Source organism: Rhinatrema bivittatum, chromosome 10 (assembly GCF_901001135.1).
Source record: "Rhinatrema bivittatum chromosome 10, aRhiBiv1.1, whole genome shotgun sequence".
Taxonomy (NCBI): Eukaryota; Metazoa; Chordata; class Amphibia; order Gymnophiona; family Rhinatrematidae; genus Rhinatrema; species Rhinatrema bivittatum.
This window is the reverse complement of record NC_042624.1, coordinates 92,508,244-92,527,461: the sequence shown is the minus strand read 5'-3', so window position 1 is coordinate 92,527,461 and position 19,218 is coordinate 92,508,244. Positions and strand designations below refer to the sequence as shown.

General features: G+C 42.6%; 1 protein-coding gene across 7 annotated transcripts in view; it reads right to left on the bottom strand.

Moving 5' to 3' along the window:
- Positions 1-19,218, bottom strand: part of ZZZ3 (zinc finger ZZ-type containing 3) — a 136,490-nt gene that overhangs the window by 7,637 nt on the left and 109,635 nt on the right. For all 7 annotated transcript variants that reach the window (XM_029618884.1, XM_029618886.1, XM_029618887.1 and 4 more), the window contains 2 exons: positions 15,719-15,874; positions 2,262-2,396 (listed from right to left, as the gene is read on the bottom strand). In XM_029618884.1, coding sequence (XP_029474744.1) covers positions 2,262-2,396; positions 15,719-15,874 — 291 coding nt within the window. The remainder of the gene's footprint in view (positions 1-2,261; positions 2,397-15,718; positions 15,875-19,218) is intronic.

Below are 19,218 nucleotides of genomic sequence, written 5' to 3'. Positions count from 1 at the left end.
GGACAACTCCCACATAAGTGGAAACCAGACCTGTCTCTGCCAATAAGGGGCTATGAGGATCAAAGGATGGAACGCAGTCCTGTTCTCTTTGGAATCAGGAAGTTCCTAGAGTACAATCCCTACTCTCTTTGCCATGGTGGTATGGGCTCGACCACTCTGGCTGTTAAGAGGGAGGAGAGCTCCATTTGTAGTACTTCCTGATACACTACTGGCTCCCAAAATGGAGGGCAATTTGACAGGACATCTATTAGATTCAATTGATACCCCTGGAAGACGATGGATAGAACCCACTGGTCCGAAGTTACACTGGGCCACTGGTCCGCAAAGAAACACAGCCTGCCCCCGACTGGAGGGCAGGTACAGGTGACTGGCTTATGCTCTCTACGGCCCAGTGAAGTTTTCCACAAAGCAAAAGCCAAGTTTTTTAGAGCTCAATCGAACTGCGAGGTTCACAGCTCTATGGGAAAAAAACACTGGAGAGGGACCCCATGTGGATGTGTGGTATAGGGCATGCTGGTCATGCTCAGTGTGCCTAGTCAAAGTTTCTAGAAACTTTGATATAAGTTTTCCATATCTGGCTCCATCTGATGTCACACGTGTGAGGACTACCATCCTGCTAGTCCTCTGAGAAATAACCATTAAAACAGCTCTCCATGCCTCTGAGCAGAGGACCTCTTTTCTAGAGGCTGAAAGATGAAAGTTAGTCCACAGCTACTACACCTCAACTGTTGGTGAGCATCAAGAACCTTTTTCAAACTGTTGTGAACTCTTAAAGGGCCACTGCAAAATTTTGCAAAAATACCACTGCACAAACAGTTAACACTTCCCATAGCAGGCCGTGTATTTTTGAAGAGGCATTAAAAAAAAAAAAATCAGCTCTCAGAGTAAATGAAGACCAATATGACCCCATCCAATCTGCTCAGTAGCAGTTTGTTTACTATGGATAGACACATACAAATTCCCATATAGAACCAGACTTCTACTCCCTCAGACCATGTCCCTCACCCAACATTTCAATGAACTACCAGGGAATTTTAGGGCCGTTAACTGCTGCTCTGTGACAATTACCCCATTGGTTCATTTTAATTTTTTTGCCACCAAGGATCCTCAGTATTTATCAGTGGAAAGCTAGTTTCTCATGTTACTACAAAAGAAAGTAATTCACTGACACATCAATACAGATTTTTCATGCCTGCAGTAATATTAAAAGCCAGGCTTCCACCGTCACAGTACTACACTGGGAAAGTCATTTTCAAACACCCTGGCATAACTTATGCTGCAGATACACATTAACTTATGCACAGAAGTCCGCTTTCAAAATTATCCTGTCAAAACTACCTTGCAAAAGTTACATCCAATATTGAATTTTATGAAGTATGTGCATGAATCCAAACCCCTCCCCAACTACCCAGGAACGCCTAAACATGACATATGAGCATATTGGGTGGGCAATTTTGTAATTTCTGCACATTAAACACTTACATATAGAAGTCCTTTTGAAAGTTACTCTAAAAGTATAAAAAGAGCACAGGCTTTTAAAAACAGCGCTAGCCGCAATACCGCAGCCTCATGTGGTAACAGTGGTCATTTACAGTATTGGCCTTCATGATAAATCTGTAGCAGTCCTTTAAGGAATCTCACACGTCTTAAAGTTGCTGGTATTATGTAGGTTAAAAATATCTTCATTATTTTTCTTTTTAATATCTTACTTCTATTTATGCACATAATGGAAACTTGTCAGAGGTCCTGGTTTCCTGAGACATTGCAGGATGTCATCTGACCTCGGGCAGTATTTCCCAGCTCATGCATTCTGTCATTCACAGAATAAATTACTCAAGTTAGCATTCCAAATGGATATGGAACTAGACCTCCAGTTACCAGCAGGAGAATTCCAGTTCCAGCCTTTGCAGCTTAAAACTACATATCAAATATTGTGCTAAAGCTAAAGCTGAGCTTAAGGGAAACAACAGGCACATCTCTACTAATCTCTGGCATATTATAAACTTCTGTTGATGTGCTATACTGAGAAGAAACTGCAAATCCCGCAGAGAGAAATAGAAAAAAAAAACCTGTGTGGTTGCAATTATTGCAAATTTACATATTTTTTTTATTATTGCAAAATGTAAATTGTTTTATTTTATTTTAAGTACAATATGTCTTCCAGAAAACAGAGAAATGCTTTCTTCTTCACTAATGAAACCAATTTCCACCAGCCTGAAGAAAAAAGTGACAAATCATTTTAAAACATAAGTATGACTCACTTTGAAACCAACATGCTGCACGAATCCACTTTCCATATGGATCTGCTGAAGTTTCTGCTTCTTTAACTTCTTTAGTTTGAGCAGCTCTTTGTATTCTGCTAACTCTCGATATGCAGGTGGAATACTTTCTTCATCCTGTGCACACACAAATATAGCAGACGCTAACATTAGCTTACAGCTCCATTTATAAGCAAACACTTTTCTTACTCACCTAGCAATATAAGGCCAATTTATAAAATAATTGGGAAAAATCATGCACTTGAATTTGCTAGATAGTCAAAATTCAATAACAAGGCAAGTTTGCAACACAATCACATCACAATGCACTAAAGTCTCACTGAAATCTTATTTGACCTAGCTGAACAGCAGTAAAATAAAGACACAGTATGAGTGTTTTGCTTTTAGGACAATCTGTGAATATATTTTAACACATCCCTTTGTGCTGAAGGTATGAGAAAATTCTCAAGGGGTCCATATTCAGCCACTGTGCAGCTTGGCTAGTTAGCTGGATAAACCTGTATATTCAACCTGAATTTCATACTCATCTATCCTAAAGTTAGTTGGGCAAGTCTATCTGGCTAACTTCAGGGCAGGTCTATGGACAACCAGACTTAGCCGGAAAAGTGATGTAACTCTGAATACTGGAGTTAGCCGGATAACTTACCCACCTAATTCAGCTCCTCCCAGTTATGTCCTCGCCCCACCTGCCACTTAGTTAGCTAACTATTTAGCTGGCTAGACAGTTATCTGGCTAAGTGGCGGCTGCTGATCCCTGGCACATATTCAGCTGCCACCACTTAGTCAATAGCAAAGTTGCTTATCTGTAACAGGTGTTCTCCAAGAACAGCAGGATGTTAGTCCTTGGACATGGGTGACATCATGCGATGGAGCCCGGCACAGGAAACTGACAGGTGCACGGAGCATGCCAGGATGCTGCTAACCATACGTCCATGCAGGATCCCTCTTCAGTCTTATAACATAGAATTTGCGAAAAATAAAACAGAGGGAAAAACCAACTCTTATGGGACTAACATCCTGCTGTCCTTGGAAAACACCTGTTAGAAGTAAGCAACTCTTTCTCCAAGGCAAGCAGGATGGTAGTCCTCATACATGGGTGATTAAGTAGCTCCAGGCCGCTCCAAAACTGTGCAGCAAAGAACAGGTGCCAACGTGCACAACAACTAGGGTTGCCACAAAACAGGAGCAGGCCTGCACCCAAGGATATGGCCCATGGAGGAAGAGTTTGTTTTTCATGGCTGGAAGAGATTACGGAGGACACACTGACTGAAACAACTGTCTTGTTGGCTACTCTTGTCCAGGCAATGTGAGGCGAATGTGTGGAGGGAACTCCAGGTCGCCGTTCTGCAACTCTCGTGAATGGGGACTGCATGCAAGTGAGCCACCAAGACCGGCATAGCCCGGAGTGAGCTTTGACGTGACCGACAAGCTGCAGCTCCATCTGCGTGTAGCAGAAAGCGATGCAGTCTGCTAGCCAATGGGATAGGGTCTGCTTAGAGACAGCAACTCCTAATCTGTTTTTGTCGAAGGAGACAAAAAGCTAAGTGGAGATGCGATGAGGTGCTGTCCGTTCCAAGTAAAATGCAAGTGCCCGTTTGCAAACCAGCATGCTCACACTGGTGTGTGTAAGGCCTCGGGAAAAAAGAAGGCAACCATAATCGACTAGTTGAGATAGAACTCTGAAACCACCTTGGGAAGGAACTTGGGTGTGTTCGCAGGACCACTTTGTTGTAGTATAAGGTGGGTATGACACCAGAGCTTGTAGTTCCCCTACTCTGCGAGCTTATGTAACTGAGACTAAGAAGATAACTTTCCAAGAAAGGTACTTCAGGTTGCAAGAATGCAATAGTTCAAACAGAGATTTCATGAGTTGTGAGAGGAGACTGCCCAATTCCTCAGAGGAGGATACAGACTCCTCTGCCTCCCAGAGGTCATAAGGGGCTTCCCCCTCACTATGACCCTCCGGGGATGCTGGGGGGGTGGGGGTGGTCGAAGGCCCTGAGGGATTGCAGGAGGGTCGATGGATCCAATGGTGTCGGCAGGATCGAGAGCACTGAAGGCATTGGTGGAACCAATCCCGATGGCCCTGGGAGATCTGAGAGGTGAAGTAACATCGTGCATCTCCGAGCCACCAGAAAGCCCGATGGCCCTTCCTTCTCAGAGGAGTCGCTTACCGGTATGGGGGCTGGTGGCAGCGGTGCAACCTTCGGCCGCGAAGGGCACTGGAGCAGACTGCATCGCCAGGATACAGAGCATGTTGAGCCATTCCAGTAATGGTGCAAGCACCAGTGGAGCAGGCTCTTGCAGCAGTGGTGGTACTGGTGGAACCGGGGCTCGTAGCCCTGCAGGGCCCGGCCAACCGCATGCATCTCTCCAACTCCTCCTCAAAGACAGCCAAGGATAAAATGACTTGAGGAGGAGCAGGCGGAATCGAGACATCCCCTGGGGCATTGAGGGGCACCGAGTCCTCCACCGGTGTGTCTATGGAAGCCGCTTGGAAGCACTGGTGGGGTCGGAGGGAGTCCTAGACCGCTTCGTGGAAGGCATCAAAGTCTATGCCTGTCCACGGTCTGGTTTTGACAATGAGGTTGATTGATGACTGTTTCTTCGACCTTTCTCTGTGGTCACCGCAGTCCTTGCCTGGAACCGATGGCGAGGAACCCGACCGGGAACGGGGCAACAAGGATTACGGTCGGTTCCCTGCACTGAGATCGAGGCAGGGAGCATATGAGAGGGCGATCCTGATGGAAAAGACTGGAATTTCCTTTCTGAGCGGGGTGGAGGTCCTCGAGACAGAGGACGGATCTGACTGCTTGGACCCGAGGAGTTTTTCCATCTTATCAAGACGGGTCCAACGACCCTTGGGGGTCATATCTGGGCACAGAGATCGCAACCACGGACATCGTGGAATGCCCCCAGGCAGAGGACGCAGACCTCATGGGGGTCTCTGATGGACATAGTCCAGGGGCACTGGGGGAATCGGCAGAAGCCAGTCGATGCCATAGAGAAAAGTATGCAGCATGTGGTCGATGGTTGGCGGACACCAGAAAAGGAGGCCGTTGGCGATAGACTGCGAAAGCACAAGGGACTTACCAGATCGCTGAAAGGGAACTGAAGAATAAGTGAGGAACCCTACTTGACATGTGGAAGGAACACATTTCAAAAGACTTCCAAAAAACATGAGCTCCGTTACAGCTTCACGGAAAAGAAGAGACTGGAACCTGCGTGGATGTGTGTTTAGTGGCATGCTCAGTGTGCCTGTCAAAGTTTCTAGAAACTTTGACAGGCACACTGTTTCTAGAAACTTTGACAAAAGTTTTCCATGCCAGGCTCCATTGGATGTCGTCACCCATGTGTGAGGACTACCATCTTGCTTGTCCTTGGGAGAAAAGTCGAAACATATCTGGCTAAGTGGCACTGAAAATGGACCTCTTAATATATACTCTGTAGTGCCTCTCCTTGGGCAGATCACTTCACCCTCCACTGTCTCAGGTACAACCTTAGATTGTAAGTCCTCTGGGGACAAGGAAATAACTACTTTATACCTAAATGTAACTTGCCTTTAGCTACCAACAACAGTGCAAGCTAAATGAAAAATAAAAAGTGAAGAATCCTAAGGAATGAATGAAAATGCCTACTGAGCCTTTCAAACAGAAATGTAAAAAAGTCTAGCTCTAAGTATACTAGTAGCAAGCAGATTCCTAAATATTTCTTGGTTACACATGGCAGCATGATTTGCATGAAAGACAGTCTACAACACATTAAATAGCCCTCTGACATTTACGGGATAATTCTGTGGTTGCTCCGGAGTACAAGGCAGTACGAGTTTCTTGCAGGTGAGGTCTAAGTGTAAACACATTGGTAAATGTTTGGTAGGACATGCCAGAAGGTTACCACCGGTATACATTTTTACAATGAAAAAGTCAGAAGGATATCAGTACAGGAAAGGTGTGGTTAATCACTTGCTGCAAGTTCCCATGGAAATAATCACTTTTCCCACATGCTAGTCTTTGAATTTCTGAATGGCTGAGACTTATCTTTTAGTTTACTCATATGTCCTCCAACTGCGATTAATTTTATTCATATTTACTCGCCGCTTCTCCCATCAGGAAGATGCGCTCCCAGCAGTATAAACACAAAATATATAAATACACACACTGAAAAAAAAAGTATCACAAAGCATACAAACCACATATCACTTCAGCCCACCACACTGGCTGAAACATTTTTTGTTTTTTTTTTTACCACCTTGGACATTTGTTTGTGCAGAAAACAAAAAAGGCAGAAAAGTGATAAACATGCTGTAGATGCAAGCAGCTTTCAATGACATCAAGTGAAATGTTTCTGATGCCATTATATCCACAATGGAAGCATTTTAACCCTATTAAGGATACATTTTTCCTACTGAAATTCAACTACTGCAAAAAGGTCCTGCAGTACATTTCTATTATTAAGAAAAAAATAGAACCATTTTCAGTCAGCACATTACCTGAAAATGAGATGTGGCTCTTCTGAGATTTAGAAGAATAAGCAAAGCAATTCTGTATACACTAAGAACTGAAAAGTTAAAATCTAAGCTATTCAAGGAATAAGACAAAGGCAAACCAAGATTCCAGTGCTAAGGCACTTTACTAGGCAATTAAAAATTCATACCTTGGTGAATTAAGGGAAAATGTTTTCTTACCTCCTCCTAAACATTTCTATAGTGCTACATGACATATGCAGCCCTGTACAAACATACAAAAAGACAGCCCTGCTCAATAGAGCTACAATTAATAAACATACAGGATAAGAGAGTGAATTTTCTTTCCTTGAGTCCTACCAGACCAGTCCAGCACTGATTGGTTTTCCTCCCCCCCTACCAGCAAATGGAGGCAGAGAACCACCGTTTTGCTGACATCAACCAATATAAAGCACTGTGAAGCCTGCAACAAGTCAGTATTTCTGTATCAAAGCAAGAATAGGTTAACTAAAACATATCACCCACCCCCTCCATGAGCAAGGGAGTTGTAAATAGGCCTCTAGAGGAACTTGTCTATTAAAACAATATAGAAAACAAACCAAAAAAAAAAAAGACATACTTCCAGGCCAGTCATCTAAAGGACACTCTTAAGCAGGATGTTGGCTGAAACAGGGAGGGTACCTGGACTGGTTGGGTAGGTCTCAAGAAAAGAAAATCAGGTAAGAAAAAAAAGTTTCCTTTCCTTTTTGTCGGACCAGATCAGTCCAGCACAGATGGGATTTACCCAAGCCACACTTACTTAGGAAGGGAATGGTACAACCTTGCACACAAAATGCTTGCCCCGAACAAGGCAGCCTGTCTAACCTGTACATCCAACTGTAATATTTAGAAAAGGTTGCTGCCCTGCAAATCTCCTCCAGAGAGCTCAAATACAGCTCCGCACATGATGCTACCAGACTCCTTGTGGAATATGCCCTAAGACCTTTGGGTACCAATAAGCTTCTAGAAATATATGCTAAACCAATAGCTTCCTTAATCCATCTAGCAGTCGTGGCACTAGAGGCTGCCTCACCTTTTTTCTGACCATTAAACACAGAACAAATAAGTGATATGACTAATAAAATTCTTCTAATTCTTAAAAAGTGAAGATCTGCCAGGTTTTCTGCAGACTCCTCCTTCCTTTTAAAGGACAGGAGTTCTACATGCTGATTCAAATGAAAAGACGACACCACTTTGGGCAAAAAGGAAGCCCTGTGAGGATGGTAAACTCCAGCTTCCAAAAAAATTCAGAAGTGACCTCCTGCATAAGGAAGATATGCTAAGCTGACAAAATAGCTACCAAAAGACAGATGCTCCCTGCACAAGCTCAAAACGGAGCTCTACACAAGGCCTAAAGGTCCAAATTCAAATCCCAGAAAGAATAAAGCTTTTGAAGAGGAGTCTGAAGATTCTTCACCCCCTTAAGAAATCGAGACATGTTCAGATGACTATTTATTTATTTGCCTTTGTGTACTGACATTCAATCGAGATATCACATCGGTTCACATAAAACTGAACAGTAAATAAGGCAGGAGCGGCTTATTTTTACAGTATAACTTAGAACAGGTTACATTTTACAATGTGATTTGGAGGGAAAAACATTTAACTATTTACAGATTGCTTTGGAACATATGGAGCAGTTAACAGAGAACTAAGTGTTACAAGGGTGCCAAGGAGGGCATGTGGCTTGCGTGTAGAGAACAAGGCTTAAAGGGAGAAACATTCATGGAATGGGGCTGTTGTGAGAAGGACAGCTGGACGAAAGATGGTTCGCTTACAGGCAATGGGTGGGCTAGGTTTCTGGTGAGAAGGCTTTCAAGAATAGCCATGTTTTGAGGGTTTTGAAGGTTTGAGTCGAGGGTTCTGTTCGGAGATGGGGTGGAAGGGAGTTCCATAAAGTGGGGCCGGCTACTGATATGGCTCGTTTTCTGATTGAGGTAAGGTGTACTGCTTTGGGGGTGGGAATGGTGAGGAGGCCAGAGTCAGTGGATCGGAGGGTACTTTGTGGGATATAGGAGAGTAGTGCAGTGTTTAACCAGTCCATCTTGTTGTTAATCATTTTTTTGTGTATGAGGGTTAGAGTTTTGTATTGGATTCTGTGGATGATGGGTAGCCAGTGCAGGTCTTTGAGGATGGGGGTGATGTGGTCACATTTTTTTGCGGTTGGTGATGGATCTGGCGGCGGTGTTTTTTAGTACCTACAGAGGTCCGAGGGTGGACTCGGGGAGGCCGAGGAGGAGTGAGTTGCAATAGTCGAGCTTAGAAAAGAGAAGTGTTTGGAGGATAGTTCGATAGTCTTGGGCGTGAAGGAGGGGTTTGAGTTTTTTCAAGGTTTGTAATTTAAAAAATCCGTCTTTGATCACTGTGGAAATGTGTTGCTTGAGCTTTAGTTCATGGTCAATTGTTATTCCAAGGTTTTTTTGCAGCATGTAATAGCTGGGTCTCCAGATAGTTAGGTGTGGGGTTGATGGAGAGGGGTGTGTTGTGGTGGTTCGTTATGTGTAGGATTTCAGTCTTGTTTTGGTTGAGGAAGAGTGACAGTTGTGAGAGTAGTTGGGCTATTTTTATCAGGAGATGGTCCCAGTTTTTTAATGTATTTTCAAGAGTTGGGTTTAGGGGGGAGTAAGATTTGTAGGTCATCTGCATAAACGTATGTGAGGTCTGATTCGGCGAGGAACTTGCAGGGGGGGGCGGAGATATAGGTTGAATAGGGTGGATGAGAGGGATGATCCCTGCGGAATGCCATGTGGGAGTGGTATTTGAGAGGATTCTGATGTTTTTATTTTTATTTTGAATGTTTTGTCTGTGAGGTATGATTTGAACCATTTGATGGTGGTGTCGCAGAGTCCGATTTCTTTGAGTCTGTTTAGTAATGTTTTGTGGTTGATGGTGTCGAATGCAGAGGAGATGTCAAGGAGTATCAAGAGGTACCTCTAAGGATGGTATCGGAGAGGGTGAGGAGGAGCATTTCAGTGCTGAATGGTTTCCTGAAGCCATGTTGTGCTGGTAGTAGGATGTTATGGTTTTCCAGGTAGTCCGAGAGTTGGTTATTTACTATTTTTTTCGAGGATCTTTGCTATGAATGGGAGGTTGGAGATGGGTCTGTAGTTTGCTGGGTCGGATTTGTCGAGCTGGGGTTTTTTAAGGATGGGTTTGACTACGGCATTCTTGAGTTTGTCAGGGAAGATGCCTTACTTGAGGGATAAGTTGATTATATCGGCTATGGGTCTGGCAATGAGCTTGGGAACGAGTTTTATTGTTTTGATGGGGATGGGGGTCCAGGGGTTGGGTGGCAGGGTTTGCCTTTTGGATGATGTTTTCAATTTCAGTGGATGCGACAGGTTCAAATTGTGACCATGTGGTGTTGTGTGAGGGTGAGTTTGGTAGTTCCATGTTGACTGGAGGGATCTTGGCAATGATGTTGGAGACTTTGTCCTTAAAGAAGTGTGCTAGGTTTTCGCAGGAGATGGGGGGGATGTCTAGTGATGTAGCGTTCTGATCTGGATTGGTTAGGACTGACGTAGGAGAATAGGGTCCTGGGGTTGAATTGATAGTCGTGGATTTTTTTCGTGTAGAAGTCTTGTTTTGCTGTGTTAAGGTCAGTTGAGTATATATGAAGAATTGTTCGGTATTTGTCTTTCAGTTCTAGCAAAAGAAATTCCTTGAACTCTTCCCCTATAACAAGTAATGGCTGAAACTTGTACCTTCAAAGAAGTGAAGGCTAAACTTCTCTGAAAACCAAGCTCCAAAGAGGAAAGAATTGAAGGAATTCACGCTCTAAAGTGGGAAATCCTCACTTAAGTATATTATTTCTCTAAAGCTATCCAGACTCTGATGTAAACCAAATATATGGATTTCTTTCTTGCCTGTAAAAGGGTCATCACAACAGCAGGAGAAGAACCTTTACTCTTCAATCATGTCCTTTGAATAGCTAAGCCACAAGACAAAAAAGACAGGTCATCCATGATCACTGGACCTCGATATAACAGACCCAGCACATGATTCAACCAAACAGCCTCCTCCATCTTGAGTCTTACGAGATCTATGTACCAAGGGTCCCTGGACCAATCCGGCAACACCAAAACCACCAAGCCCCTGTGGCTTTCTATTCTTTGGCCTAACATTAGACATGGTGGTAAACCTGAGGTGTCCAATGCTGAAAGAGAGCACCCACTCTCACTGAAGCAGATTCTTTTTTAACTAAAGAACAATGAGGTCATGAAATTTCTGCATATAGCCATGAGATCCCAATATGGCTTTCCCTGCTTGTGAATTATCAAGGTAAATGCTGCATCCACCAGCTCTCACGCTCCTGGATCCAAAAGTATGACTACTCAAGAAACTTGCTTGGATGTTCTCCACTCCAACAATGTGGAAGGCAGATACAGCCTGCAAATGCCCCTCTGCCCACATGAATAGCAGTCTCATGTTCAATGCTACCAGAAGACTTCAGGTATATCTCCTTGACCGGTCACATATCCCACTGCTGTTGTATTGTCGGAATAAAACCTCACCGGCTTCCCATCTACAATGGACAAAACCAACTGAAATGCCAGTCTTAAGGCTCTGGTCTCCAGGTGATTGGACCATCCGGACTCTATTGGATTCCACTGGCCCTGCATCAATCTGCCCTGACAGTGAGTTCTCCCACCTACTCAAACTGACATCTGTGGTCATTACGATCCAATTCAGTCTCTCTAAAGAAACCTCTCTGGAAAGACTGGGAATGGAAAGCCACCAATCCAGATTGTTCCTGGCTCCCGAAGTCAATGCCAGTCTCAACTTGAAATTCTGAGACTGCATCTCCCAACAAGAAACAAAGCTCTCTGTAATGGTTGCATATGGACGGGCCCCTGCCCAAAGCATGAGATCCAAGGTAGAACCTAGTATTTGAAGATACCCAGGGTCTAGGACCAACTTCAAACTTAGTAGATTCTGAAGCCTTAATTTGGAAATCCTTTCCACTATCATACATACATTGGCCTTCTTTGTATCAAAACACGCTTCCAAGTACTCTAAGAACTGAGACAGGACCAGCTTGCTCGTGGCAAAATTTATTATCCAAACTAGATCCTGTAGTAGCTGGATTTCATTGGCTATAGCTTCACCTGGACCAGCCAATTGTCTAGGTATGGATGGACCAACACTTTCTCCTTGTGAAGTGCCATCGCCACCACAACCATCACCTTGACAAAAGTCTTGAGAGCAGTGGCCCTCTCCCTGGTCAATATGACCAGGGAGAGGGCCTTTTCAGTGGCAGGACCGCTGTTGTGGAATTCTCTCCCTAACACCTTAAGGCAAATTATTAGTCATAGTGAATTTAAGAAGGCAGTTAAAACTTATTTATTTAAGATTGCATATGCTCATCTTGAAAATTGACTAATTCACTTTTTTTAAGCCACATTTTTTGTAGCAATCTACTATTCAATTACACATTTTGAAGGAATATGGTTTATATGAGTTATATTTTTAGATTTATTATTTCCTTTCTATCTTTGACTATTTTTGTTAAAAAATTAGTATATCTATTTTATGAGTAGGGATTATGACAATATAATGTATTTTTATTCTTTCTTATCTATACTTTTTTAAATTTGATGTTTTATTTTATTTTATTTTTTATTTTTGTTTTTTTCTTTGGTTAATGGCTCTATATAATCGAAATTTGTAAACCGTCTTGATCAAACTAGTTTGAAAAGACGGTATAGAAATATTTTTAAATAAATAAATAAAGGGAAGTGCCCAAAACTTAAAATAGCCACCCAGAACAATAAATCTGAGAAACCTCCGATGATACGGGTTGTCCATAGTTTAAAAGATTTTCTGAGTGAATGGGATTTCCGCAGTGTGGTTCAGGTGTTAATCCCCTCTGCCTTGGACTATTTTATATGTTATATATTTAGGTTTACCTTCAAAAACGTTTAAACCACTGCAGCCTCTATTAATTACTGCAGCTAGAGTAATTTCTGGCAAGAGCCGTATTGAACACATTACGCTAGTAAGGATTGAACTATACTGGCTTCCAATTACTTGAGTGATATATAAAATTGGGGCAACTGTTCATAAATTGATTACGTCAACCAACTGCTCTTGGTCAGGGTCTATTGTCCGTACTGAGCTCTGAGATCTCAGCAGCAAGGGCTACTTGACATATCAGCCAAACAAGTCAGGCTAGTTGAAACAAGAGAATGTGCATTTTCAGTGGCAGCACCAACATTCTGGAATACTCTTCCTGAAGTTTTGTGGCAGACTATGTAAAAACATTTAAGTCCATGCTAAAAGCTATTTAAGTAGGCATATTTTTGGGAGATCTTTTAATTTGAGTTTTATACTGTTGGTAGTATTTTATATGATGCATTGTTTTGTTTGATATTTAAAATTTTATACTGTTTTTTTACTTATACAATTTTACATTGTTTTTAGTATTTTATGGGATGTACTTGTCTTGTTATGATTGTTAATATTGTACATCGCTTATTCCATGGTATATAAGTGATTTATAAATTTTAATAAAGTTAAAGATAAGTGGGAATAGGAAGGTAAGCTTCGGAGAGGTCTAGAGATGTAAGAAATTCCCTCTCTCTCACCGCTACAATTACTCACCTAAGGGTTTCCATGCAGAAACCTGACCCAAGCCCTGGAAAATTAGAGGGAGTAGCAGGCTCGATGTCCAAAGGACCCCCACCCCTCCCTTGGACAGGCTCCTACCAGAGGATGATTTGCTTGCAGCTGTAGAGGAACAGCTCTCAGAACTTAAGCGCACAAGCATCAAACTCCCGCATTAGAGGCAGTCCTGTGCTTACCTACACAGGGGCAGATTTTCAAAAGGGTTACACGCGTAATCCCGAAAACCTGCACCTGCACGCGCCGAGCCTATTCTGCATAGGCTCGGCGACGCACGTAAGCCCCGCGACGAGCGTATGTCCCGGGGCTTTGAAAAAAGGGCGGGAAGGGGCGAGGCCGGGGGGGCGGTCCGGGTCCTCCAGCACAGCGGCAATGCAGGGGATGGCGCGCCGCTAGCTGGCCGGCGCGCACAAGTTAACTCCTGAAATAAAGGTGGGGGGGGGAGGGTTAGATAGGGGAAGGGAGGGGAAGGGAAGGAAAGTTCCCTCCGAGGCTGCTCGGATTTCGGAGTGGCCTTGGAGGGAACGGGGAAAGCCATTGGGGCTCCCCTAGGGTTCGGCGCGCGCAAGGTGCACAAGTGTGCATCCCCTTGCATGCGCCAACCCCGGGTTTTATAACAGGTTATAAAATTGGGCGTACATTTGTGCGCGCCGGGTAGCGCGCACAAATGTAGTCCGCACACGCAGGTTATAAAATCTGCCCCACAGAGTGCAGCATTTTTCGCGCTTAGCAGCTGCCATGAAAACATGAACCAGTGAATTTTCTCCACTAGAGAAAAGGCTGCAAATTGCCTGCCTGTTGGCACACAAAGCACTGCCACGAACAGCCCCGATAAGTGCCAGTTCAAAAAAGATATATATATATTTTTTTAAAGCCTTACTATATAGGCTCAAGCAACCATTCTCTTCCAGCAATCCAAATACTTTCCAGAGTCAGCGGTTCAAGCACGTTACACCTACAGGTTCCTTCCTGCTAGGAGGGAAAGCAGTGAAGAACTCAGAAGTGGATAGGGAACCAGACTGTCAAACTCCCCAGAGAAGAGGACTACCAACCCCTTGCTCATCCCAAACAATCAGAGCCACCAGGATGACAGCCCCCCAGGAGCACAAAACTCCAGGAAAGGAAAAGAAAAGATGCAAGCTTTACAATTCTACCATCTGCTGGAAGAGAATACTGAGCTGTTGCAGGCTTCACAGTGCCTTATATAGTCTGATGTCAGTAAACAGTGGCTCTCTGGTAGAGGAGAGTAAAATCCATTTGTGCTGGACTGGCCTGGTGGAACAAAAAGGAATTAACATTTGTGATACTGAAGCAAACCCCACTTTAAATGTGGTATGATTCCATTAAGTGTTTAGAGGTAGTAAGCTCCAGTCCAACGTGGAAACTAAGACATCAAATTGCAGGGTGGTAGAGTGCTGGGTAGCTCATAGATTAGAAACCCAGACAGACTGATTCTTCATTCATGTCATGTTATGTGAATGGGTGACCTTATACAGACATATAATGAACTTTTATACCAGTCAGAACATGAAACATAGCCAAGAAATCAACCAGACTAATATGTGGGTTTCATCTTTTCTTTTTCTTTATTTTGTTTTTCTGGTGGACAATCAGTTCCTTCATGAGACATACAAAGTTACAGCATTCCATGTCATTTAACGTTCTAGAACCTAATGATGTTGATTTTTTTTGTGTATTCTCACACATTTACCCAATGAATACTGCGCCTGGAGCTGATATAAAGTGTCAGAGTATTCTTAGACATGCTTAAAACAAGGAATTCAAATGGGAAAAATACAAGAGCACATATAATTTGAATATTTTTCAAGGTCTTGTCAAACTAGTTATTAAAAATCTATTTTAATAATAAAAAAGGGTGGGGGCAATACCCTTCTTCCATTTACTGTAAGAGCACGTTACAAAAGCTAACTAGTCATTGCCTTTTTCTGTCAGCTTAAAGAAACACCCCATCATGAGGAAATAAAACCCACTGCAATTACCACTTGAAGGTTTTCTTGCCCACTGGATACAGAGTAAGAGTTTGTTGTAAAAAAAAAAAAATAATTTTATTTCCAAGTAACCAAGATCCCTAAAGATGGACTACATGAAAAGTAAGGAACAGAGTGAATACACATTTCTCCCATGTAATGAGTAAGTTATGTCTTGTCTAGTAGCTCATCTTTAATTATGATATCATATAGAGCAGCCATCACCAAAGGCTTCAGCAAGGGACAAAAAAAAAAAAGCTAGAGAAATAATATTTCAATACAAGGCTTTGTACAGGGGAAGAAAGCATTCTGAACAAGTGACTTACGGATGCCTCTCCCTCTGCAGCAGCATCCATATCCCTGCTGTAAAAGGCCGACTGATCATCATCTTCATCCATGTAGACGGGAGGCTCATGAGAAGTCATGAAAGTGGATGGTTTGAAGAGGTGCTTGTTTAGGGGATGCTGTCGTTTGCTTGAAGACTACAATTGGAAAACAAGCTCGGCTTTAAAATGACATTCCTAATACTGATCTTCAACAAATAAGTTTGAGAGAGGAATTTCTAAAGTAAGCTTCAAAATGCAATAGCAAACTTTTGTTTTTATATTGCCTCTCTCGTCACCAATAAATTACATTTTGACATCACTAATGCTCCTCCTCTAATCATCTTTTCAGATGAGTGCTGTTCTCTTTTCCCCTCCTAGTCTCAGGTTAATTGGAGGTATAGGGGAGGCACAAACTCAGTCACAAAGTTACCTCTGGTGACCCACTTTCCAGCTTTTGTAACCAATGTAGTAATTGAAAGGAAAGTCCTGATTCTTGCCTGGGACAAGGGAAGAGGCTAGAACAGTGCAAGCAGCAGGCATTAAAAAAAAAAAAAAAAAAGGCTTGTGCTCACCTTCCCCTACAGGACTGCTTATACTCTGTTCCCATGGTTACAGTCTTCCCATACCATAAGATTAGCACTACTCTCTATCTGTCAGCTGTAACCACAGAAACCGAGCACAGCCAGGATGGTATGGGGAAAGGAGTGTTGGGTGAAAAGACCTTAGGAGGCTGCAGATTTTCTTAGAGCAGAACCTACCCTGCACAGATCACTGGAGCACAAAACGTCAGGTACACAGAACAAATGAAATTGTAATTAACTATCGATATAATTTATTTACACCTATATAAATAAAATTCTTTTTAATAAGGCCCACTAGGCAAACAGAATAAACTGAACATATTAAAGCGATAGATATACTCAAAGCTGCACCTATCTTATTACATAACCTCAAACCTCTGCTTGAACCTCCAAACTTTTAGGACAGTGCCACAAGCTCTTATTCTATCAGCTCTTGACTATTGCAACTCATTACGTTCCGGACTTGCACTAAACTCTGTAAAATTGATTCAGATTGTGCAAAATGCTGCGGCACACATGCTCACAAGAGACCCATGCATGTGACCACATTGCACCTGTCGTACAGTCTCTACATTGGTTACCAATAGACTGGCATATAAAATACAAATTAGCAACAATCATACACAATTTACTCAATGTAGCAACTCCATGGATCAACTCAACACTTAAGACTTTATGCTCCTGCACAATACTTGTGTTCTTCCAAGCACCACCACCTACTGGATGTTCCACCCGAGGCTTGCTAGTCAATCCCCCAACGAGTGAAAGAGCATTCTCCATTTCTGGCCCAGTGTTATGGAATTTGTTACCATAGCCCTCTGCGCCACGTCCAAGCCCAAAACATTCAAGCACACCTTGAAAACATGTAAAGAAGCATATTCTATTCATTAGTAGTTAAACTGCTACTTGCTAGGCAGCTAGTAAATTAGCAAGGCCTCACAACCACCCATTGCTATGCCTGTTTTAGTATTATGGTTCTACTTCAACATGCGAGTATTTTTTTTTTTTTTGTCATTTTTAATGTTAAGCTTTTATGTCCCGAACCTCAGAGGGCAGAGGAAATAAATATGTTTAAATAAGTAAATGAATATAATTTAAAAAACTGCAACTTGCTTACCAAACAATTTAATTTCTAAGCCAAATGTACAGATTACACTTTCAGAAGTTAGGATAAGTAGAATTGCTTATTAATAACAGGGTTTCCCTGAGAGCAGCAGTTTTAACAGTCACACAACTTGGTCACATGAGTAAGCACGACACCAAGCAGAACAAAATTCTGGAGCTTTATGGAAAAGACAGACAGTCTTTTCTGCACATGTGCAAGTTTCCAATTAGCAAAGACATAAAAGGGACAGAAGTCTTCCCATGGGGGGTAGGACTGATGAACTGTTATCAAAGAACACCTGTCGCAGGTAAGCAACTTTGTTTTCTTTGAAGACAAGCAGGCTTACCATGTCACACAAGTGGGACTCTCCAGCTAAGGGTTACCATCAGAAAATAAAGTTTAGAAGTGCTGTTATTGGGCTACAATATTTTTGTTAAGGAAAATACCCTTTTATAATTTTGGAATTTTTCAATTTCTAAATCAGAAAAGGTGACCCCAAACCATAAAATAAGCCCTATGAAGGAGGCTCTGCCCCTTGAAATGGCCAAGGAGAAATGACAGTCCATATCTACTATCCCCATGGAAGGCTGTGTTTAGACTTTGTGAAGTAAATGTGCAGGTGGGATTTCACATCACAGCCTCGGCAAATCTCCTAAGCAAAGTTGATTTTTGATTGACCACTAATTGCAAAATCACCTTAACATGGTGGGCCTTGACATGCCCCTCTAAAGTCAGTAATGTCCGGGCAGAACAAAAACAAATGCAGTCTACTACTCAACTGAAAATGGTGTGATTTGTTACTTCATTACCCGGGCTACTGGGGTCAAAAGAAACAAAAAGCTGGGAGGACTATCTATGGACTTGAATCCTCTTCAGGTAGAAGGTGGCAGCTCTCTTGTAATCCAAAGTATGGAAAAGGAAGTTATTTACCTGTAATAAGTGTTCTCCAATAGACAGCAGAATGTCAATCCTCACATATGGGTGACATCATCCAACATACAGAATTTCAAAGATTCTAGAGCTTTCAGCATGCTCTATTGAGTATGTGCAGCTGTAGTCATCTCCCAGGCAGAGCCCCTCAGTCTATGATATAGCTAAGACATGGAGAATCAACCTCCAGGGGAGAAGGGAGCGAATTCTGAGGACTGATAAGAACACATGAAGCTGCCATACTGGGTCAGACCGATGGTCCATCAAGACCAGGTTCCTGTTTCCAACAGTGGCCAAATACCTGGCAAGTACCCAAATATTAAATAGATCCCATGCTACTAAAAGCCAGTAATAAGCAGTGGCTATTCCCTAAGTCAACTTGATTAATATCAGTTTATGGGCTTGTCCTCCAAAAACTTATCCAAGCCTTTTTTAAACCCAGCTAAACATCCTCTGGCAATGAACTCCAGAGCTTAAACTGTGCTTAGAGGGAAAAAGAATTCTCTTGTACTACTTGCTACCTTCATGAACATGCCCCCTAGTCCAATTATCTGAAAGAATAAAAAACCGATTCACATTTACCTGTTCTAGTCCTTTCATGATTTTGTAGTCCCCCATTATATCCCTTCAGCTATCTTTTCTCTAAACGGAACAGTCCACTTTAGACTTTCCTCTTAGGGGAGCAGTCCCATCCCCTTTATCATTTTGGTGACCCTTCTCTGTACCTTTTCCAGTGCATCTATCTTTTTTGAGATGTGGTGCCCAGAACTGAACAGTACTCAAGGTGCAGTCTCACCCTAAAGCATTATGACATTCTCCATTTTATTCACCATTCTCTTCCTAATAATTCCTAACATTTTATTTGTTTTTTGATCGCCATAGCA